Here is a 24145-nt window from a genome sequence, read left to right as displayed (position 1 = left end):
AACTGAAACAAAGTATACTGTGAGAACTTTCTACGGCGAGCCAGGAGTCATATACTCTCTTGACGAGAGTTCTGTTGGACTTATTGCACTGTACAGCACCTATGTCTATCTGACAACAAACGATACGTATGACTCTATTTATAGGGCCAGTCAGTAGGACATGTCCGATATTTTTGCACGTTTTGGTGTAGCAGATATTAAATGCATGTGACTGTACAGTGGGAGTAGGGAAACCTTCGTCAGTTATTAAATTGATTCCTTTATACAGTCATAGACTCTTAGTACGTTTTGAAACCAAAGCACTAAGTAGACAAGGGCATATCAAATTATATTTACTTGACATGATAATAAGGGTCAACATAGTATACACCTCTAACATATATCTAGTTTCATATCAATACCAAACCTTTTTTATAAACAGCGTCGTAAGAGTTTGAATCAAATAATGTTCTATTCGGTGCCAAGGTGTAGTGGTAGGGTTGCTATGGGCACCTTTAAACAAGATTATGTTTAACAGGTTGACAGTTTGATGCAGTATGTCATACTCAATTGGTAAAGCAGATTATCGCTCATACTGAGCAAACAAAAATAGATCTTAAGGTGACGAACCTTTTTTTACTTCGACTGTACTTAATGCATATCACCATACTGTCATCTCATCACCATCGTCACTTAAGACATTTAGTCAACCAGATGGGAATCGAGTTGTTATAGTACCACGACACTTGTTATCAATGTTTTTAACAAAACAATGTAATGTGATCAACTATTCAAATATTGAGGAATAATGACTCAGCAGTGTTTACGGGAAATACCGAGACATTCTGGGAATTTCGTCGTCTTCATCCGGCGGTTACATTGTAGCAAAAAAAAAACATATTTATGTAGTCATACATAATTATATCTTAAAGTCTAAATGCTGCAGAAAGGCAAATTTACTGAAAGGAAACTCTTCATTATTTTTAAAAAGAAACAGGTGCATTAATATGTTATTTATTGAAATTAAATGCAATCAATTTATTCAGCTCTAACATACACAGGTGTTAATCTATGGTGTTACTTATAATTAGTTAGATGCAGTGGTGTCAGTACTTAATCACGAAAAACTTTTTCACGAAAACTTTTTCACGAACGACTTTATCACGAAAAAACTTATCACGAATAGACTTTATCACGAAAATACTATATCACGAAAACTATTTCACGAAAACTTTTTCACGAACGACTTTATCACGAAAACTTAATCACGAATAGACTTTATCACGAATAGACTTTATCACGAAAAAAAGGTAAAAAAACTTTAGGCAATTCAACAAGGACGTTCGGATGGTCAAGTGGTTAGAGAACCTGACAACGAAGCTTGAGGTCCCGGGTTCGATCCCCGGCCGGGGCAGATATTTGTATGAATAATACGAATGTTTGTTCTCGGGTCTTGGATGTTTAATATGTATTTAAGTATGTATTTATCTAGGTATATAAAGTATGTTTATCCGTTGCCTCTTAAGAAGCTTTGTTTGAATAGTTTGGGACTAGGTCAATTCACAACATTTCAATTTTAAATAATTACTAAAGTACCGACAACCATTTAGAGCTTTATGTTTAAGTATTCCATTCCATATTTTTTTATTTTTTTTTATTACTTATTTAACGAAATATTCACAAAAATCTTCAAAAAATCCAAAGTGAGGCATTGTCATAGTATTTACCTTTGCCCATCTAATTATTATGAATAAAAGCACTCGGCGCGCGGGAACCGTACAGTGAACATCGTCGTCGCTTTGCTCCGTGAATTTTATTCGTAAAATAGAGTTTAAAGTGGTGTTTAGCTTCAGTGACCGTCATAAAAATAAAGTTAGAGGACAAAGGTAACTATTAGTGAAAACGAAATTACAATATTCACAGTGCTGTACGAGATATTAAACAAAACATCTTCAAAAACTTCCAAATTCCAAAATATTCCTGCGCGTCGAGCTCACCGATCGGCCGCTTCTTGGAATTGCCGCTTCTCGCTTCGCACGCACTCCGCACGACTGGCCCTCTCGCTCTCACCCGCACGTCTTTGAGCTGTGTTGAGTTCTAGGAATGCCGCGCTGGTTTAACTAGAACTCGTGAATGATAATAATAACTAACTTTTCTGTAAAACAATCATTTTTATAAATTTTAAATGAGACTTGCATACCTACTAACCTTACCAAGACACATGTAAAGGTGCATGCGACGTGAACTAACCTCCTTCATAGTTTCTGCGAAACAATAACACAACCATGAGTAAGAACTCGAAGCTTAATAAAGGGAAGTCCAACGACGAGATTCAAACCCCTGACGCTCTCGCCGAGTTGCGTCAACTCAGACAAGACCTAAGCGAGATGAAAACTCAAAATAATGAAATAAGTTTACTTAGACAAGAGGTCATTGAACTTAAAGAGCAGATATCGATCCTATCGGTCTCCCTGACTGATAAACACGCGCAATTTTTGACGAAGCTCGAACAGGCAGACTTTGAAATTGCTACATTAAAATCATCTGTAGCTCACCTACAACAACAAGTCAATGCTCAAGAACAACATTCGATGAGGAACGAATTGGAGATCGTTGGTGTGCCAGAGAGTGATACTGAGAACCTCACCCATATATTGCTCACAACATCACAAATTATCGGGGTTCAATTGCTGGAAACGGACGTCGACGACATCGCCCGAGTCGGACCCATGCGCCCAAGGGGCTCTAAACTCAATAGTAATGACGACCATAAGCCGCGCCCAATTCGAGTTAAACTGTTACGCCGGCAAAAGAGAGACGAACTACTTAAGGCTGCAAAAGCCAGACGCAACCTGACATCGGAAACTATTGTAGGCGGAGCTCCGCGGAAGCTGTATGTAAATGAACGACTCACGCGAGAAAATAGATTGTTATTTCGCGAAGCCAGGCTGCGGGCTACTGCAAACGGCTTCCGCTACTGTTGGACTCGGAACGGTGTCATCTACGTTCGCGAAAATGACAACAAGCCGAGCTCCCGCATATCTTCTCTGGACGACCTGGAACAAAGGGTTGGACCGGCTGGACAAGCCGGACAGGATAGAACCACGTAAACTTGTTTTCGCAATAATAATTATTTTTCTTTATAAGTTAAAAATATTATATTTTATTCCACGAACTGATCTCAACATTAGTATAAATAATATTAAATACTTACTATACATACTACACTCACATACACACACAACACACTCACTCACACACTTTTTCTACACTAATGTAATTAATTTTCACTACATACAGGCATTACCTAATTTTACCGATCAGCTGGCAACACTTCGTAACAGTCTCTCAAGCGCTAACTTTATACTGACCTTGTCTAATTTTTACTTAAACAAACTAGATAACTGGACTACGTAACAGAAGCAGATCAACTACTGAAAATCAACTGTCGCACGTTTGAGAGCCTGGAGAAGTGTGGTGAAGCTATTTCGGTTTCTAATTCACAATTTAAAATCCTCACTTTCAACATACGCAGTATTCAAAAGAATTTTAACGAGTTTATTGTAACCTTAAAGCGATTAAAAGTAACCTTTGACGTTATCGTACTAACTGAGTGCTGGCTTGCAGAAGGCATGTACTTACCTGTGATCGATGGATACTACAGTCATCGTACAAAAAAGTTCATAAACAAAAGTGGTGGCGTAGTAGTTTACATCAGTGACTCATGGAACGCAAATGTGTCAGAACCTCTGATGAACGATTGCAACTGTTTAAAAATCTCCCTAGGAACAGATGTAAATATAATAGGTATTTATCGCTCTCCATCCTTTTCATTAATAGACGAATTTTTAACGTCCTTGGAAACATTATTGCGAGAAGGGAACAACAGCAAAATTACGATTGTAGCAGGTGACCTGAACTTAGATATTTGTAACTTCCCACTAAGTGAGCAATGTTCTGAATACCTGTGTCTTCTTACCGAGCACTTACTGCTCCCCGCTATCACAACTCCAACTAGAGGACAAGCTTGTCTAGACCATATTTTTGTCAAAAACGGAATCGGAGGTAATGGATTTGTAGCGCAGTCTGGTATTACAGATCATGATTTATGTATTTTAGGATTACCCAGAGTAAAGCTTAACCCTGATGCACCCAAACGCACAAAAACTATAATAGATCACACTGCGCTTGTTAACAATTTAAAATCTGTAGACTGGTCACCTATCTTCGAAACAAATGATGTAGACAGTGCAACAACATTTCTGGTTAATACATTAAATAATGCTATTCGCACAAACATGAAAGATGTTGTTGTATCTCGAACTAGATTTAATGTCAAGCCATGGATTACTCCTGGCCTGATTAAATGTCAGCGTAACCGCGACTTCCTCCACCTTCAGGCTAGAAAAAATCCAAATGACCTTATTCTTCAAGTAACTTATAAAAGATACCGTAACTTTCTCACAAATTTACTGCATAGGCTTAAATCTAGTTACGAGAATAAACTCTTACTAGACAGCAAAAATGATCCTAAGAAGCTTTGGCACAACATTAAAAGTATATGCAAGATCTCAAAGACTAAAAATGACGCCGCATCTCTCCTCTGTTCCGCTAATCCAATTAACTCGTTAAATGCTTGTAACGAATATTTTTCAAAGATTGGTAAAATGCTAGCAGACGAAACGTTAAATAAACTAGAAATGACTGAAAATACTCTCGCAGCCGAAGTCAGCAATAATAATGCTCCAGTAAACTCCATGTTTCTTTTACCTACTGACGATAAAGAAGTTACTGAATTAATCAAAGACCTTCGGCTGGGTAGCGCCCCTGGTTTCGATGGATATACTCCTCTGCTAATCAAACTGATCCATCCATATATAGTAGCACCTTTGACGCATATTTTTAACCTAAGTTTAGCAAATGGGAGGTTTCCTAACGTATGGAAGCTGGGCGTTGTGTCACCAATACACAAAGATGGCGATAAAACGTCCCCAACTAATTTCAGACCCATTACTTTGTTAAGCATATTTTCCAAACTCCTAGAAAAAATAGTAAGCAAGCGTCTAGTAGAATATCTTGAAAACCAATCCCTTCTTGCTGATAAACAGTTTGGGTTCAGACGAAAGAAGTCAACGGAAGACGCCGTAGTACTATTAACAAAACGAATAGCTTATTATTTAGATCAAAATAAATGTTGCCTCGGCGTCTTCCTTGACCTAGCTAAGGCATTTGACACAGTCTCGATTCCAATACTGCTACAAAAACTCGCCAGCATGGGTATTAGAGGTATTACACTTGAATGGTTCCGCAGTTATCTTACGAATCGTAGGCAGTGTGTAAAAGTCGGATCTCTAGTTAGCGAACAGCTCCCTGTAAGCTATGGAGTCCCTCAGGGTAGCATACTAGGTCCAACTCTTTTTGCCATTTACATGAATGATATATTTAACATCCCAATTCAAGAATCAGACCTAATATGCTACGCTGATGACACGGTTATTCTATTCCACGAAAACTCCTGGGACGCTGTCTTACAAACAGCTGAAAAGGAAATGTCTAAAATTGCGCTTTGGTTAAGTAAAAACCTTTTAACATTAAACGTTAAAAAGACAAAATTCCTCCCCTTTCACAAAACACGCTCTTCTAGCCCACCTGAAACGATTAAACTTAGAATACACTCATGCTCACCGAACTCTAATCCATCTTTAAACTGTAACTGTCCATCCACAGAAAATGTTGACATGATTAAGTATCTTGGTGTAGTAGTTGATAAAAATCTTTCTTTTAAAGAACATGTTTCCTCATTAGCTGGTAAAATCAGAAAAACTATTTTTATCGTCAAGTCCCTACGTAAATCTGCACCTAAATATATATTAACATTAGTTTATAAAGCCTTATGCCAGTCTGCCCTTACATACTGCCTGTTGGCATGGGGTGGCATCGCTAAAACTACTTTGAGAGAACTGGAGACTGCTCAACGAGCAGTGCTTAAGGTCATGCTAAGTAAACCTCGCAGATTCCCCACTAATGAACTTTATTGTGTAGCTAAAGTCTTACGTGTACGTCAATTATTTATTTCAAAAGTAACTACAGTAATCCACAAGTTAACTGTCTCATCCAAAGATTTTGCAAACCTTACCAAACAACGCAAATATAAAATACCGACACCGACCATAAGAACAACATTTGCGAGGCGATTGCCACCTTACTCCCATACATACATTTACAATAAAGCGTGTAAGCATATAAGAAATATGAAAAAGTTATCCCAAAAAAATCTCAAAAAAGTTATTGAAACGTGGTTGATGACTCTTAGCTACGATGAAACTGAGGAGGTTATTGCAGGCAGCCTGTAATTAAATTTACACACTTATACACACGCGCACACACACATACACACACACACACACACATACACACACACACACGCACACACACACGCACACACACACGCACACACACACGCACACACACGCACACACACACGCCCACTTTAGGTTAAGAATTTGCTTTGTGTCAACTTAGTATTAAGTAGTTCAATTACTTAAGTAACTGCTGTAAATTGTAAATTCTCTGGTCTCCGCGATACAGGCCCAGAGTCTAGTGCGGAGTCCGCCGATGAATCTAAATTGTAACCTTGTTATATTTCAAATAAATTCTTTCTTTCTTCTTCTTCTTCTTCAAAAATGCCAAATGTCAAAAAGGTGTCAATGTCAAAAAATATCGGTGTCATTTCAAATATCAGTAGGGCTACTACGAAACTCGGAACTCGAAGTTCGTGTCGTGCGGTCCCTCTCGCTCTCGTATTAAATAGTGTAAGTGTTAGAGGGACGACCACACGACACGAACTTCGAGTTTCGTAGTAGCCCTGCAGTGTTGTGTTGTTAGCCGAGGTGTGGCCGAGGTTGTTCGTTTTGTATTGAAAAAGCATTGTTATATTTAATAAATTGATTTGCCATGAAAGTTTCGGACGGTTATGCCATGGCAGACAGCCGCAACCTTCCCAAGGTGGACTATATGATGTTGTTGCAATACATGCGTGAAAACGACTCCTTTAACGTTGCCGAGATCCGGGGAGCTAAGGTTTTATTGTCATCAAGGGATGCTTACGTCGAAACTTCTGTAGGCTATGTGGAAGTGAAACGAGAGAATGCTGTGTGCTTTATCAAGGGCAGAGTAACTCCTGAGCACCGAGTTCGTACTAAAATGTACTCAGTTGTCGCAAGCATTAACGAGGCAGAAGAAACAATATTGGATGTGAAATGTGAAGATTGTGCTGCAAGTCAGGGTGGATGCAAACATTCAATTTGTTTTATCATGTGGCTTATTAAGCGGACTGAAGAGCCTTCAGTCACATCTGTGCGCTGCTATTGGATCCAGCCAAAACTCTCGGCGGCAGTGACTCAAGATAAATGTATTTTAGCCAAAGAAATGGGAAAACGTTTGCCAGCAACAACCAATCTTCCCAATTCTCTTAAAAAAGCTGCATTTTTACAAGAATGTCGGAAAAGAAATATGCAAGATTCTTTGTTTTCTGACTATAACAATACAGTAATAACATTGGATAGTTTCAGAGTTTTCAAGCTTTTACTGGATTACTATACAACTAGTTCATCCCAAGATGAGTTAACAGATTACACAAAATTGAAAATCTTTGTCGAAAATAAATTAACTAAAGAGGTAATTGATGAAATTGAAAACCAAACACGCAGCCAAGCTCACAGTCAGCTGTGGCATATTTTAAGGCAGGGGCGAGTTACTGCATCAAAGATTTATGAATGCACAAAGTGCAGCACTGATGGAGCATTAGTTAAATCCATTCTTGGAGGTTATAAGATTCCTGAAACAAAGGCTATCAAAAGAGGAAAACGTTTGGAAAAAGAAGTGGTGAATGAAATAATGAAAAAAATGAATATTGAAATAATTCAATGTGGATTTAAATTAATCACACCTTTTGTAGGGGCATCACCAGATGGATTATGTGTAGAACATGGCTTCACCGTAGAAATCAAATGCCCTAGTAGTAATAAAACTATGGAAAGCTATGTTAAAGATAGTGTGATATCGGCTAAATGTAATGCCCAAATACAGCTGCAAATGTTGGCGATGAACATGAAAAAAGCTTTATTATGTATAGCTGATCCAGACTTCGAAAGAAATAAATCCTACCATGAACACTGGGTGTACTATGACAGATTGTTTGCAGAAAAGTTAGTGAAAGAAGGTGAAATGTTTTGGGAGAAATTTATTTTTAGGAAAATGTTAGATATTGTACATTATGATAAATAAAAGTCAATGAATCGTATTGTGTCTCTTTTATTAGTTATACCATTTATAGTAACACACAGTTATCAAAAATTATACAAATATAACATACAGTTTTCTTGAATATTGTACACTTTGATAAATAAAAACCCAAAATTAATAATTATTCACTGATTTTGGCCTAAATTGGCCTTCCAATGCCTAATACTTCCTTATGACAGGCGACTGTAAATTTATAAGTCCACAAGCAACTACCACTGCATCATCTAGTATGTTTAATAATTTATTATTTACAACAGCATGTGGCTTCAACATTTTAATAAGTCTTACCCTCCTGATAACCCTTTCTATATGTATGCGTAAACTAGCTAAAATTTTACTATCAATCACCTCTGCTTTTGTCATTTTTGTGCCTTTGAGTACACTAGGCGGGCGCAGAACTTTTACAGATTTCTTAACTAAATGTGATTCTAAATGCTTGAAACCCCTGTCTGCTAGTATAGTAGCATTAGCTGGTATTATCTCTAAATATCCACTTTGTTCAACTAAATACATGTCACTAATACGTCCTCCATAACCTTCGGACACGAAATTTATAAAACCATCTGGGGTAGCACTTATCAAATACTTTATGGTATTACAATTCTTGTATTGGGACCATGTAAGGGCCTGGTCTACAGGTTTTTTAGGCTTTTCTATTTCTACCTCGAAGCAATCTATTATTGCCTGAACATTTGCTTGTAGTAAAAGCAGTAGGAAGGTTCCTCTTAATGTCCAGGGCTGTTGGCCAATATATTACTTGTCTAAAAAATAAACTCAGTGCTTTCAAAGATTTGTTAAATATTCTCCACAATGTAGTTAATGAAATTTCAAAAAGGTCTTTTATTTTGGCGAATGTTTCATTATTTTTTAACTTATAAAATGTTATTATAATATGTAAAGAAGGTATCTTTAATTCTTTTGCAATATATTGAATAATCCAATAATATTGTTTAGGAACACCAATATATGAAAACGGTTTTTTTTCTATTAAACTTAACATAAAAGACCTGCCAGCTAAACTTTTTTGTATTGGTAAGTTACTAGAACTTTCATTTTCAGAAAATTCTGTTGTACTTCCAACTGTCGATGGATCATGTCCCTCTGATGACTCTTCTTCAAATGAATGTAAAAGTTTCCTTTTTCTGAAAATCCTTGCACCAACCAAGCGATTGACCATAGTGGGTTTTACTTGGATAGATTTATGAGAACAGCCAGGAATGCACAGCACACCTTTTTCTTGCACATTTGGTACAGGATCTACATTAACTGTTGATGTGGATGTTGATGGCAGAAGACGTGGGTCTTTATTTATGTTCATTAAATAATTTGGGACTTGGGGATTCAGTCGGGGTCTATTGGTTTTTTGGTCCATCCAATCTTGGTAGTTTAGTAATGCTTCTTCCAGCTAGAATAAAATGAGAACAATTCATTAGTAATCGTCAAAAAACAGGCAAATCAAGGAAAACAAAGAGATGCACCGGGTACCCGGCTAGGATCCGGTACCCGGCAGTTTCGGCACTTTTTCAGGATCCGGCCAGATACCGGATAACATGTAATAATAAAAAAAAAGAAACCAACTGTTTTCATAGGAAAATGGTTATTGCGCTTTTATTTAAATCAACTTATAATTTTAACAGATTTTAGTATTAGATCAAGTTATTTCATACTCCCAGCCAATATACGTCCCACTGCAGGGCACAGGCCTCCCCTCAGAATGAGAGGGCTTGGGCCATAGTTCCCACGCGGGCCCAGTGCGGATTGGGAACTTCACTCACACACACCATTGAATTGCTTCGCAGGTTTGTGCAGGTTTCCTCACGATGTTTTCCTTCACCGCAAAGCTCGTGGTAAATTTCAAATGTAACTCCGCACATGAATTTCGAAAAACTCAAAGAGGTGCGAGCCGGGGTTTGAACCCACAATCCTCTGCTTGAGAGGCGATGGGTCAAACCACTAGGCCACGACTTTCTCATTTATTAATCATTATTATAGCAACTAGTCATTGAGATATTTAAGTACTAATTTTTAAAATTTTTTAATGTTGTGAATCAATAATCAAACTTTAAATTCGACAGATTGTGATGTAAAAACAAATCAAACTGAGTGTCACTCTCTGCCTCACCCCACACAGCTTCGCCCTTCCGAGCGGTGGATATGGAAGGTATTTTAATGCCGGGTAATTTTGCCGGTTACCCGGCAGATTCGGCAAAAATTATGCCGGGTACCCGTTACCCATTACCCAGCAAACCAGGATCCGGCCCATCTCTAGAAAACAATCTTGTTCTACGATTAAAATACATAGGTTATATTGTAGATAAGTAGATACTTACTTACATTCAAATGATCTTCGCAAATGTAAAGACTACCAGTTTTTGGTACGTTTGTTTTATTTACAGCAGCACACCATTGTACTCTCGAAGACCTCGGCACGTGGAAAAAATGTTTTTTACGATTCTTTATAACTGTATTTTTGCAGGTGGGAACGAAGCAAGTAACGAGGGGATCTAACTTACGAACTCGTTTATTCATTTTTATTGTCAATTATTTCCAATTCAGTCCAGAAAAATGCGAAAAATTAAAATACAATAAAAACCAACATCAAATCACAGCCACAAACCATTACTCAAACCAAACCAAACAAACGTCAATCAAAATTCAAAAACAACGTCAAAATGACAACCCGTAGCTTGTTTTTTTTTTTCATGGCCCAGGCAATGACAATGTGTAGATTCAGCCTTACAAGCGTTTTTGAATTTTTCGAGATTTCAAAATTATTTTTGACTAAGTTGGAATACGAATTTCACGAAAAGAAAAAATATGGGTCTCCTAGTTTTCAAACTACTATTTATTGAGCATAAAAAAACACCAGGCAAAAAAATTGAAATGTTGTCAATTGGTGTCAAGTGTCCCATGAAAATAAAAACTTATATTGGAATAGTTATTACAGTGCCACGCTACTGATGTACTTACAATCAGCGGAAAGTGCAGTCAGCTAAAAACCTTTAATTTTTTTATATTTTCTGGTTCTAAAGGTCTCTACAGTCTACAAATTACACCGTATCATGCCATGACCGTTATAGGAACGTGCTAGTGGGCACAAAACAGTCCCCCTAGTGTAAGTTTTCGGTCACAAAATACGTCTCGATCGCGTTCACGCAAAATCTCAATTTGTATGGAAACACGAACATCGCAAACGTTCCGCTAGGAGGCGCTGTTCGTGCATTGCAAAGAAGCCATGCCAATAAATAATCTTATTATGTAATATCGCGAGTTTCCGTAAATGTCATTTGCTACATAACGTCCGCTTGCGGAAAATAAATCTTGATTTAGGGTGCTTCTGCACGAAGGAGCGGAGCGGAAAAACGGCCCGGAATGGGGAAAAGTAAAATGTCAGACGGTACAATCATTTGTTCGTTTTTTATCTCAAAAGCATATTTTCTTTGTAGCGATTCACCGAATAGCATTTCACCTCGAACTAACAAAATTTCAATAGAATCTTGGACCTGACGCAATTTTTCGCGTAGCTTTTTACACACACACACGCATACGCACGCACGCACGCACGCACGCACACACACACATTTTAGTATAATTCATTTGTAGCATCTCATTTTTTGTTAAGTATTTTATTTTACACTAGCTATTACCCGCGGCTTCGCCCCCGTTGTTTTTTTTCTGTATTTTCTTCCATAAAAACCTTCACCTGACGGTAATGAACACAAAAAAAAAATAATTAGCGACATCGGACCAGTCGTTCCCGAGTTTTGCGCTTAGCAACACATTTTACGATTCATTTTTATTTATATAGATAGATAGATAGATATTTTACACTAGACGCATTTCGCCGCGATCGATGTTTGCTTGGGACTAATTAATTGGACGCGTTAATTGATGTTTGGACTATTACGTATAGTGCACAAACTAGTTAGTATGTAATTTTATAGCGTGCCATATCCGATACAAATTTATGTAGTAGTTTGTGCACTATACGTAATTTTACCGTCCGACATTTTACTTTTCCCCGTTCCGGGCCATATTTTTCCAGTGCACTTGTAGTGCACCAGCGCCCTTAGTGTTAAAATTTTCTGGTCAACCACCCTAAGGCCGCTTGTAGACGTCAGTTTTTTCACCGGACAACGTACAGTTTTTTCCCGGACTTGCGTTTTTTTTTTTTTTTTTTATTCGATTGGATGTTTAACGAGCAAGTGGGTCTCCTGATGGTAAGAGATCACCACCGCCCATAGACACCTGCAACACCAGGGAGATTGCAGATGCGTTGCCTACCTAGAGGCCTAAGATGGGATACCTCAAGTGCCAGTAATTTCACCGGCTGTCTTACTCTCCACGCCGAAACACAACAGTGCAAGCACTGATGCTTCACGGCAGGATTAACGAGCAAGATGGTGGTAGCAATCCGGGCGTACCTTGCACAAGGTCCTACCACCTGCAAGAGAGAGAGAGAGAGTTGTATGGCTAAGTCGCCGGACAAGTGTCCGGTGAAAGAAAGAAAGAAAGAAAGAAAGAAAGAAAAGTTTATTTTGGCTCCAAAAATGTACCACCTAAAACTAAGACTAGAACTAGCACTAAAACTATGTTACTAGGTGACACAGCAGGATACCAAAAAGGGTCTCCACTCAGCATGTGTTGCCGCACATTATGTGCAGTAACGCTGGTTTTCTGTGGAGCCCAAACGTTAAATAAACACGGTGCATGACTGCATGTACACACATTCATTGTGAGCCATACAACGCCGCAAGTCCGGCGAAAGAAACGGTCCGTTGTCCGGTAAAAAAAACGGACGTCTACAAGCGGCCTAAAGTTGACTTTGAATGAATGAAACATAGCTAGGAGCCAGCGCAAGGCAACTCGTTTTCACGTAAAGAAAACCGCATCGAAATCGGTCCATGCATTTGAGAGCTACGATGCCTACGATGCCACACACAGACATTGGGGTCAAACTTATAAATAACATCCCACTTTTTGCGTTGGGGTTTAGGATAAGGTCGATAAAAAGAGTGTCAACCTGAAAGTTTGACTTTAGCGACATATTCATTTGATAGGAAGTTGTTAAAATTTATACACCACTTACAGCCTGACTTGACTAATATTGAGGTGTTTTCGAATTAATCAAGAATATTTTGGCTGATTGTCACATTGACTTGAATTAAAATAACCTTTGATATTTTAACTATCATCGAACCTTAGCGTGTTAAAAAAAAAACCTGTTCGTAAATCACTGATTGGTTCGTTAATGAGTCCGAACAAAGTAGGTCTATGCACCAGTTCCAAGATACTTTCACAGAGACAAACGAGATATGAATTTGGAACATGAATTATTGGTGTTCCACGACAGAAAGAGATCGAACTTTTGATATTAAAGGTATGAACGATGTTACTGGCAGGTATAAGTTGGGCCGATTTACGTGCTACTGTGCGTTATTTCTAAAAATAAACACTAACTACTGCGCCGGTCTTCCCTATTCTCGTATTTTCAACGAAATACGGGTTTGTCGAGTGTCAAAGTTAACACATGAAAAAGTTCAAACTGCCGCAAAAAGTCTATTGCAAATCCCGGAAAAAACAAAAATGTATTTAAATTCTTACAAGAGGATATCAAAAGAAGTGTGTCACTGTAAATCAAAATAATATGTTTCCCTCGTACTTTGAATCGCTCGCTACACTCTGGCTTCAATTATAGCGTCCGTAAAAAATAGTTTTGTTCCTTTGTAATATAATCCACTATGCTACTTGACTCGCTCTCTACTCATACTCATATATGGTACCTACTATTGTATGACGTACTTGTATGTTTGTCAGCGGCAGACATTTTGGCGCCGCCATTGTTGTTTCATGTCCTTCAGGTGTCGACTTACAGTTCTGTGCGCCGTGGTTTTGAGTTTAGATGTACTATGAAATTTTTCGTATACCCAAGTTTTTGGCTAAAATCGGTTAGTGCGAGCCTGCAGGGCTACTACGAAACCCGAAACTCGAAGTTAGTGTCGTGCGGTCCCTCTGACACTTATACTATTTAATACGAGAGCGAGAGGGGCGGTATGATACGAACTTCGATTTTGGAGTTTCGTAGTAGCCCTGCTGGCGTGCCAAGCGCAAGGGCGAACGACGTCCACTGTTGGACGTAGACCTCCTCCATAGACCTCGAGTTGCTTTTGTTGGTAGCGGCCTGCATCAACCTCGAACCCGCGGCTTTACTTTAACCAGCTTAACTGTATTTTTTAACCGCCGACGCAAAAAGAGGGGTGTTATAAGTTTGACCGCTATGTATGTCTGCGGCACCGTAGCTCTGAAACGGGTGGACCGATTTGAATGCGGGTTGTTTTATTTGAAAGCAGGTTTTTTAGCGATGGTTCTTTGACATGTTTTATCAAAATCGGTTGAGCCGTTTTTGAGATATTGAACTTTGAAGTGACAAAGTCGGGAGTTTTCCAACTTTTAGTTGGTTAGGTTATTCATGAACCAATAGAGACGCTTCATTTACCTATCCTCGCTCAGCACATCTCTGGTGAAAACAGCTGAGCGGAGCGAGGATGAGTAAATGAAGTGTTTCTATTGGTTAATGAAAAATACATTTCTTGCAACGCATTCTCGCCCATCTCTGGTGGAAACGGAGCCTAATTTGTGCGAGCGAAGCCGCGAGCACAGGCTAGTTGCCAAAGTTTCAGCGCATTGAAAAACAAGATGGCTTCGACCGGGTGATTGATCCGTGCAATAGCCTCTGGAGTCGGCTGTTGCACCCGAAAACAGCCGAAGGTCACTCGCGAGACACGTGCTCCAAATATCGGTTTGCCAAGAGTGCAAATTTGTGCTAGGTTCGTAAAGCTATCGACAGACGTCTACTGTTGGCAATAGACCTCATGGACACAAAACGCAGATAGTTCAGAAGTCAATCTCCATACAAGTGCGCTCGAGCAACGCACACATAGACACTGCTCACGGACGCGGTATCTCGGACCGGTTGGGACCAGTGCGAGCGCGAGTGCCATCCGCTTGAGACACGCGTCTGTGTTTTTTTTGTGTAATAATGGAGCAACAAAAAAAAGTTATTATAACTGTTTAGTGGACGGTTGTTAAAATTAAATAATCGTGAATTTCGCCAATAACGAAATCGCCGCAAGATATTTTCTGTGACAAATTTATAATATAACAAAGAAAGAAAGAAAGAAGACATTTATTCACTTACACAGAAGACACACATATACAGCAAAATTAACACAAATAAAATAAAAAATTACAGAAAAACACATGAAAACATTAAATACAATATACACAATGTTGTGTGTCCCCGCGAAAGTGAAACGGACGCTGACAATGACGTTAAACTCAAAATATTTGTTATTAATTTATTTTTCCATTCTACCCGTTTCATTCTCAACAATAAATCAAACAACTAGATAAGAGTGCGATTACCACGATGGTTTTTTGGTGCATAAGCCATAGTTGACACCCTTAGAGCGACCGCCGAGCGTAGGTATGAAAAGTGAAGTACATACATACAGGAGATTGACTTCTGAACTATCTGTGTCATGGCCCTCCAGTTGCGTCGGTTGGAAGCCGCCAGCATCCACCGTGAGATTGGCTTGTACCGTGGCTTTGACCAGATCATTCGTTGGTGTCCTACGCCACCAGTCTCAACTTAACTTGTTGTTTATTGAATCAGGTGTTACTTTGCGGAGGTCCATATCAAATACCACTAACTAATATTACAAATGCGAAAGTTTGTAAGTCTGTTTGTTTGTTTATTTGTTACTTCATCACATGTAAACCGCTGAACTGATTTAGATGAAATTCGGTATACAGTCCCGTGGAAGGACATGGGATAGTTTTTATCCCGGAAAATTGCATAGTTCCCGCGGGATAGTGAAAGCCAAATCTACGCGGACGGAGTCGCTGGTAACGGCTAGTGAACTAGGTATAAGTCAAGAGCTCTGGGTGTGCGTTTGCGCATCTGTCAACTAACAAGCCAATGGCGTGACGGCCGCGCGCGCTCCTACGCCCCCCGCGTCCCCCACTGCTCCGCCGCCAATTTGGTCTACCGTTTGGGGGAGAAAAGTCCTCGAGTGGCGACCACGAACCGGAAGACGAAGCGTAGGCAGGCCTCCCACCATGGGACTGACGACATCGTGAGAGTTGCGGGCAACCGATGCTAGTGGCGAGTTGTCGTTCATTGTGGCGTTCTAAGGGGGAGGCCTTTGTTCAGCAGCGGACGTCTTCCGGCTGATGATGATGATGGGTATGGAGTTACGGCCCCAGCTACTGATCAGTAATAGCTTTAATGTCGCCTTGTTGTCGTCGTGTGATCTGTCATCAAAACTTGACGTTCCAACCAAGGCCACGACCGCCAGCGTAGTTTTTGCCACTAATTATAATTTTGGCTTGCCATGCTTTGCAAAAAATGACAGTTTGGCAAGTTGTTTTAACTAATGTAGTCTTGGAGATAGCTGAGACACCTGTTTATTTTTGTATTGTTTTGGGGTAAAACACAGAATAGATAATAGTACAAGTAAACGGTAAATGGGAAAATGGTCTAGTGAAACGTCTGCAGTCAGCGATGTCTGGATGTCTGGTACAGTCAAGGGCAAAAATAGGTATCTAATCGAACCACTCTAAAATATGTCACTACGGCCTTATTACGTCGGAATAAAGAGTCTGTGGTACAGATTTTTGGAAATTTGAATAAGTTCATATTTTTACACTCGACTGTGTGGTACGTTATGTAAAAGCGGCTGAATCGATTTTAATGAAACATAGCTATGAATCACCGTAACTGGCTTTTACGTGAAAAAAAAACGTACCGCATCGGTCCATCACTTTGATGCCATATAGACAGACTGCAATTGGCGTCAAAATTATAACTCCCCCTTTTTACGTCGGGGGTTAAAAAATGCTTATTTGATACATATCTCTAAAACTATGACTTTTCTAATATGCTTGATCTGATATTCTACCAGCTGCCTTATCTAGGCACTCTGTACTGTACCTATTGTACCTGTACTGTACATATAAAGCTACTCTTTTTTTCAAGTTGCATACACCTTCCATCTAGAATGCAATTCTGGTCCCCCCACCCTCCACGTCTAGACGGTTACTGGTGGGTAGTCTGGCTAGACCATCCACAGGTTTCGAGTTTCAGTTTACATACAGACGCGACCACGAGCGCGAACCTTTTCAAAATTATAAGTGATTCGGTGAATGGGATATTTTTTTTTTCATTTTTTATTTTTAGTATAATAACTACGCGTGGATTCGAGGGTTGCTTGGGAACTACAATCAATGTAGCATAATGAGAAAAAAAATTGTTCGAAAAAGTTTTTTTTTTTCGATGTGGTTGCAGTTTTTTTTTATTTATTTAAAAAGGTTTACGCTGCGTTGTATATCTTTAAAAAATAATGATAAATCCTACTTTAGAAATGATTTAATAGATATAAATTATAAAGTAACCTGCTAAGTAAATTCTCATATACATACATTAAAATAAAATACAATTAATAATAAGCCGTCGTGGCCTAGTGGTTTGACCTATCGCCTCTCAAGCAAAACCCCGGCATCGCACCCACCCATTTTTCGAAATTCATGTGCGGAATTACATTTGAAATTTACCATGAGCTTTGCGGTGAAGGAAAACATCGTGAGGAAACCTGCACAAACCTGCGAAGCAATTTAATGGTGCGTGTGAAGTTCCCAATCCGCACTGGGCCCGCGTGAGAACTATGGCCCTAGCCCTCTTGTTCTGAGAGGAGGCCTGTGCCCGGCAGCGGGACCTATTTAGCTGGGATGGACAATTAATAAACACATCTTATCTGGTCGAACGGGCATTTATCAGGCAAGCGTGCGCCATTTAAGTCCACATTGTCGTTTACCATCAGGCGTGATTGTGAACAAAACGCAAGCCAAGTTCTGTATAAAAAAAATGCATAATCTTTATATGCAGCTCTAAATAACTTTCACTAATTTAACCTACCAAATAAATAATTAAATATTAAAATGAAAAGTTAATGCAATCAGTCAACGAAAAACGACGTATTTGTTTTTAATATGGAAACCAGACGTTTTGTAACCACCAGTTGGTATTAATTATTACAAAATGGCCTTCATAAGACGTGTAATTTTTTTTCGTAATTTAATATCGTTTTGACACTGATCGAGAATGTAATTTTTTTAACTGACTGAAAAAAAGGAAAAGGTTTTCGATTCGTTTCAATTTTGTTTACTAAAAATTACGTCATTGAAGAATCGTTTTTGGTAAATTATTTTTTCAAACAAATCTTTTGTTCTAATACATGTTGGGTCATTTGGGTCCCATGTACACATGAACACAATTTGTTAATTTTCAAGGAAGTGATTCTACAGCTAAAATGGTCTAAAAATAATATGTTATTGTTACTTTATTTAATTTCATTTTGAATTGTTTGGACTTGTAATTTTTGATCTTATATTTTTCAGTTTACTTTTGATGTATTTTTTTCCTTTTGAAATGTTTTAATTTTAATTTTGTAAAGTGATTTTTTATATATATTTTGAAGTAGATTCAGAAATGGATGCCTTGATCAGTGCTTTATCTACAAGAAAAATTAAGTTAAATTAAGTGATACTGGTACTGTGATACAATGTTCTGCCTTTTTGGTAGCAGTAAGTATGTTTTTAATAGACATATAATAACCAATATCAAACCAGCCGTCAAATGCGGCCCAGTTAGATTCTTTACCGACTGGGGAATAGTAAACTAGTGTTCCGCGGCTGGTTTGACTGGGTTAACCTTAAGGTGCTAATATTGGGTCCTTATCTATGAAATTGGCGATTTTTCTACCACGCTTCTAACTATCGTTGACTTCGATAATATAACAGACAGAAGATATTCAATTTTACACGATATTTAGACTTCGTTCTGCAAATTTTGACTGTCATGAAACCAAAGTATTTATTTATTTGAGTACTAAAAAAATATGTTGAAAAACACTTTTATTTTTGTTCCCAGAATTTTGTATTTAATTGGTTGGAATTGCCGATCTATTTTATTTTTATTTTAAATTGATTCTCATAGTTAGTTTATTAGTGTCTTTAAACACGAACATAGGTTACATAACGCTAGCATCGTTGGTTGCTAAATAAAAATCTCCATGCAAAACACCAATTTCATAGGTAAAGACCAATTCACTTCTACAGTCAAATGCAAAGATCGACACGGCCAAAGTTACAAAAATATGTATACAAGACCTTAATGTTAAGAGCATAAAGTCGATTATACATATTTTTGTAACTGGCCGTATCGATGTCTTTTTGACTGTAACAGATCATCAAAAATTCGCCGTTTTAAATTCTGTTGAACTGAACAAATGAAATGATGAAATAGGGTTCCGTAGCCATTACGAAAAAATTAAGTACTTAATATTTTTCTAAGGATTTCGTATTTTATACGGAATCTTCCACAGTTTAGGTATATTTTATCGTGAGGAAACCAGCACAAACCTGCGAAGCGATTCAATGGTGCGTACGAAGTTCCCAATCCGCACTGGGCCCGCGAGGGAACTATGGTCCAAGCCCTCTTGTTCTGAGAGGAGGCCTGTGCGCAGCGGGACGTATTAGGCTGGGATGAATAAATAATATACAAAACCTTGTGGTAAAAGTGATAAAAAGTCTGATAATCTTTATTGATGGATCCAATAGAAAGTTTCGATGTAGTTAAAAAATTCTCAAGTGCCAGTAATTTCACCGGCTGTCTTACTCTCCATGCTGAAACACAAAAGTTCAAGCACTGCTGCTTCACGGCAGGATTAGCGAGCAAGATGGTGGTAGCAATCCGAGCGGTCCTTGCACAAGGTCCTACCACCTGCAAACCTGCTGCCCTGATTTCGTGACGTTTTCCTGACAAGATATTTTGTACTTATGTTTTATAACCTCGTCCTTAGTGTTAATAATTTATTGACAAAACTGATTTCTTGTAAATTTCATGGCGGGACAACTTTTTGAGAAATTCGCAGCCGTAGACTGAAAATAAAACAAACACAAACTGATTAACTTTCGCATTTCTGATTTTAGTAGCATTATTAAAATATACAAAGACAAACTGTTTCCTTCCAATGCCAATGAACTTCAGAGCTGCCATATTTGATTATATCTTGATTAGTGACAAGCACGCCTTTAAATAGACCCCTTTGTGTGCAGATTCAATACGACTCTTTGAATAATAAATAACTTAGGCCCAAAATAGGAACTCCCGCTTTTTTAGGGTCCCGGAGCCAAAATGGCAAAAACGGAACCCTTATAGTTTCGCCATGTGTGTCTGCCTGTCCGCGGCTTTGCTCAGGGACTATCAATGTTAGAAAGCTGTAATTTTGCACAGATATATAATGAAAGTCAACTAAGCCGACAAAATGGTACAATAAAAAAAAACAAAAAAAAAATTAAGAGGCTATAGATAGTGAGGGATATCGTTGGATAGGTCTTTTAAAACCATTAGGGGTTTGCAAAGACGATTTTTCGATTCAATGATATGTTTGCGAAATATCCAACTTTAAAGTGCAAATTTTCATTAAAATCGAGCGTCCCCCCCCCTCTAAAATCTATATTTTTTATTCGACTGGATGTTGCGAGCAAGTGGGTCTCCTCACGGTAAAAGTTCACCACCGCTCATAGATACTTGCAACACCAGGGGTATTGCAGATGCGTTGCCATGCCAACCTAGAGGCCTAAGATGGAATACCTCAAGTGCCAGTAATTTCACCGGCTGTTTTACTCTCCACGCCGAAACACAACAGTGCAAGCACTGCTGCTTCACGATGGTATGTGTGAAGTTAATAATCTGCACTGGGCCCGCGTGGGTACTACGGCCCAAGCCCTCTCATTATGAGAGGAGGCCTGTGCCCAGCAGTGGGACGTAAACAGGCTGGGATGATGATGATATTGTCACATCGTGAATAGAGTTAAACAAAAGTATATATTAACTTCCATTCAGTTTACCTCCCCCCCTTTAGCCCCCCGGGAATAAGGGGTGGTCTAGACAAGACCTAGGTCAACGCACAGACGACAAAGGGCACCGCTCGCTGTGTTAGGTTAGGGCAGGTGTCTACCCCAATAAGTTTATTAACATGGTATAAAAATTTGCAGGATTCTTCACAATGCGGGCCGCTATTATGAGTGTTTGTTTGATTGATTTTTGTGAAAGAAAGTTTCTGTTATATGTGAGGAGCCCCCCCCCCCCCATTTTAACCCCCGACGCAAAAAGAGTGGTGTTATAAGTTTGCCCGCTATGTGTGTCTGTGTGTGTGTCTGTCTGTCGCACCGTAGCTCTTAAATTGGTGGACCGATTTGAATGCGGTTTTTTTTACTTGAGGTTTTCTGGCGATGGTTCTTAGATATGTTTCATCAAAATCGGTTTAGTCGTTTTTGAGATATTGAACTTTGAAGTGACGAAGTCTCAACTTTGTGTTGGTTCGGTTAGGTTATTCATTACCCAATAGAAACACTTCATTTACTCATCCTCGCTCCGCTCAGCTGTTTCCACCGGAGAGGTGCTGTGCGAGGAGGGGTAAATGAAGCGTTTCTATTGGTTAATTATAAACATATTCCTCGCTTATTATTGGTGGAAACCAGGGATGTTACGGAGCTCCGATTCCGGTTCCGTTAAGTCGGAACTTCCGTTTGATATTAAACATCCGTTTTGGTTCCGGTTCCGTTACTTTTGAAACGGAAGTTATATCGGTTGTTAATGCTTACCGCGGCGACTGTGCCCTTAGTGTAAGTTTTCGGTTACAAAATACGTCTCGATCGCGTTCGCGTTAAAATCTCAATTTGTATGCAAACACGAACAGCGCCTCTAGCGGAACGTTTGCGATGTTCGTGTTTGCATACAAATTGAGATTTCAACGCGAACGCGATCGAGACGTAGTTTGTAACCGAAAACTTACACTAAGGGCACTGGACATGAGTGGCGTACATCATCTTTGAGTAAATCATGCACAAATAGAAGCCTAAATTATGTGATCTTTCTGACACTCGCTATCACAATCTAATGATAGTTTTTGTATGAAACGTTACGCAATAGACCTGTTCATGGGCATGTTTAGTAGACCCACTCTTAACATCTCGTCCACCTAACTCAGGCTTCGATTCTGTGGCCTTAGTGTAAGTTTTCGGTTACAAAATACGTCTCGATCGCGTTCGCCTTAAAATCTCAATTTGTATGCAAACACGAACAGCGCCTCTAGCGGAACGTTTGCGATGTTCGTGTTTCCATACAAATTGAGATTTTAACGCGAACGCGATCGAGACGTATTTTGTAACCGAAAACTTACACTAAGGGTACTGGTTCCGGTTCCGTTTTTGGTTCCGATTCCGTTTCTGGTTCCGATAAACCAAATTGAAAACATCTGATTCCGCTTTCGGTTCCGATGAAACCACGTCTGTTACATCCCTGGAAACCATCGATTTAGAATACCTGTGGAAACGCTGCTTCACTGTGGGCACGCGTCCCACCGCTGGGCCGGTGAATGTGCACAAAGCGGCACGATCTGCGCACGCGCGCGCCCTTTTGCCCTTGCGCCGTCAAGGCTGCTTAACTGTGTTAAGGTCAGCCAATAGATCGGATTAATCTTTGGTTAATTTTGAATTGTGTACGGTTTATTTGAACTAAAATAATTTCTTTGCTCACCCGCGACCTTATGGTAGCTAAGTTTATGTAAAATATGCGTGTTCATGCAGTTCCTCCACCTCTACACTGTAAGAACGCATGCAAATCACACAAACCAATCTATCACCACCACCACACTAAACTGACACGTTTCGAACTCAACCAAGAGCTCATCTTCAGAGCAACACAACCCTACACCGTGCTACCAGATGTTAGAGTCGACTATTCATCATCATCATCATCTCAGCCTATATACGTCCCATTGCTCTCAGAACGAGAGGGCTAGGTACTATACAATTATGGTTAATTTATGTATAGTGTACTTGTATAATAATATATGTATGTTTGTGTTTACACGTTTATTTTGGTTGCAGGTGAGTGTGCCAACCTGCTCGGGAGCGCGGAAGATGAGACGGTCAGTGTTTAATAGTACGTTATGAACCTAGGGCGGTAAAACGAAAATGGTCCTTTTGTTTTTTCAGTGGGTTAAAATGACATTTACCACTTGCTAGTGTTAGTTGTTGTAATTGTTTTGTAATTTAAGGACAAATAACGAAATGAGTGGCGCGGTGCACATTTGAACTCGTAGAAAAAGTGCACAAACAAATTAATGATGTGTATTTATAACTTTTTACCTTACAAAAGTCATTAAATAAACATTTATTGCGTTTTCGGGGTCGTCGATCGATAAACGATAGTAAATAGGTGGTTAGGTTTTAGCATTCTTTTTAATATATAATACTGAATTTTAGTATATGAGTAAACTGCAATTTGAATATCCTCCAATTCAATAGAATCTGACAATCCTGTAGACACTTCCAGCCTACTAATATAAACACCGGGCTGCCTAAGGCTTTGTGATGTGACTATTATTCTTTTTTGATTCCTTTTAGATGATAATTGCAACAACAGGGACATATATAATCAAGTGTGCCCACGATACGGTGTCTTAAATATGTAGAAAATTGACAGATTCTATTGAATCGTACTATGTTATGTTAGAAACAGTATGGCATGAAACATAAAAGGTTCTAAGTGAACAATTTAATTTTCTAGCAAGTAATGCTCTTTGATTTCCTAAAGCCCAGTTTAGACTTGCAAGAAGAATCATGCAATTTGCATTACATTGCGGCGCTCGATTGACCACTTTAAAGTCGTTCGCTTTATGGAATCTCAATGTAATCCAACTTGCACGATTTTTCTTGCTAGTGTCTAGCAGCT

At 39.0% G+C, this 24145-nt stretch overlaps 2 protein-coding genes and 1 long non-coding RNA gene across 4 annotated transcripts in view; 2 read left to right on the top strand and 1 right to left on the bottom strand.

Moving 5' to 3' along the window:
• The window catches only part of atos (atos homolog atossa), a 73673-nt gene that overhangs the window by 11779 nt on the left and 37749 nt on the right, over positions 1–24145 (top strand). The window contains exons 1-2 of one of the 2 annotated variants that reach the window (XM_074108656.1): positions 18861–18927; positions 23299–23339. The exons of the other annotated variant lie outside the window; for it this stretch is intronic. Coding sequence (XP_073964757.1) covers positions 18906–18927; positions 23299–23339 — 63 coding nt within the window. The 5' untranslated portion in view covers positions 18861–18905. Of the gene's footprint in view, positions 1–18860; positions 18928–23298; positions 23340–24145 lie in introns of those variants that run through there. 2 annotated transcript variants of the gene reach the window in all.
• LOC141443218 (uncharacterized) lies at positions 2265–3089 on the top strand. Its single transcript, XM_074108428.1, has one exon. The coding sequence runs from the start codon at positions 2265–2267 to the stop codon at positions 3087–3089; it is 825 nt and encodes a 274-aa protein (XP_073964529.1).
• LOC141443408 (uncharacterized) lies at positions 8277–11173 on the bottom strand. The gene is made up of 2 exons (XR_012453022.1): positions 10618–11173; positions 8277–9688 (listed from the first exon to the last, which is right to left on the bottom strand). It is a non-coding gene; the product is annotated as an uncharacterized lncRNA (long non-coding RNA).

Source organism: Choristoneura fumiferana, chromosome 27, assembly GCF_025370935.1.
Source record: "Choristoneura fumiferana chromosome 27, NRCan_CFum_1, whole genome shotgun sequence".
NCBI lineage: Eukaryota > Metazoa > Arthropoda > Insecta > Lepidoptera > Tortricidae > Choristoneura > Choristoneura fumiferana.
Note: the sequence above shows the minus strand (reverse complement) of the source record. Positions and strands in the feature narration are given on the sequence as shown.

Bases quoted from the DNA above. Each gene is read 5' to 3' on its own strand.
- LOC141443218 (XM_074108428.1), top strand. From the start codon at position 2,265: ATGAGTAAGAACTCGAAGCTTAATAAAGGGAAGTCCAACGACGAGATT.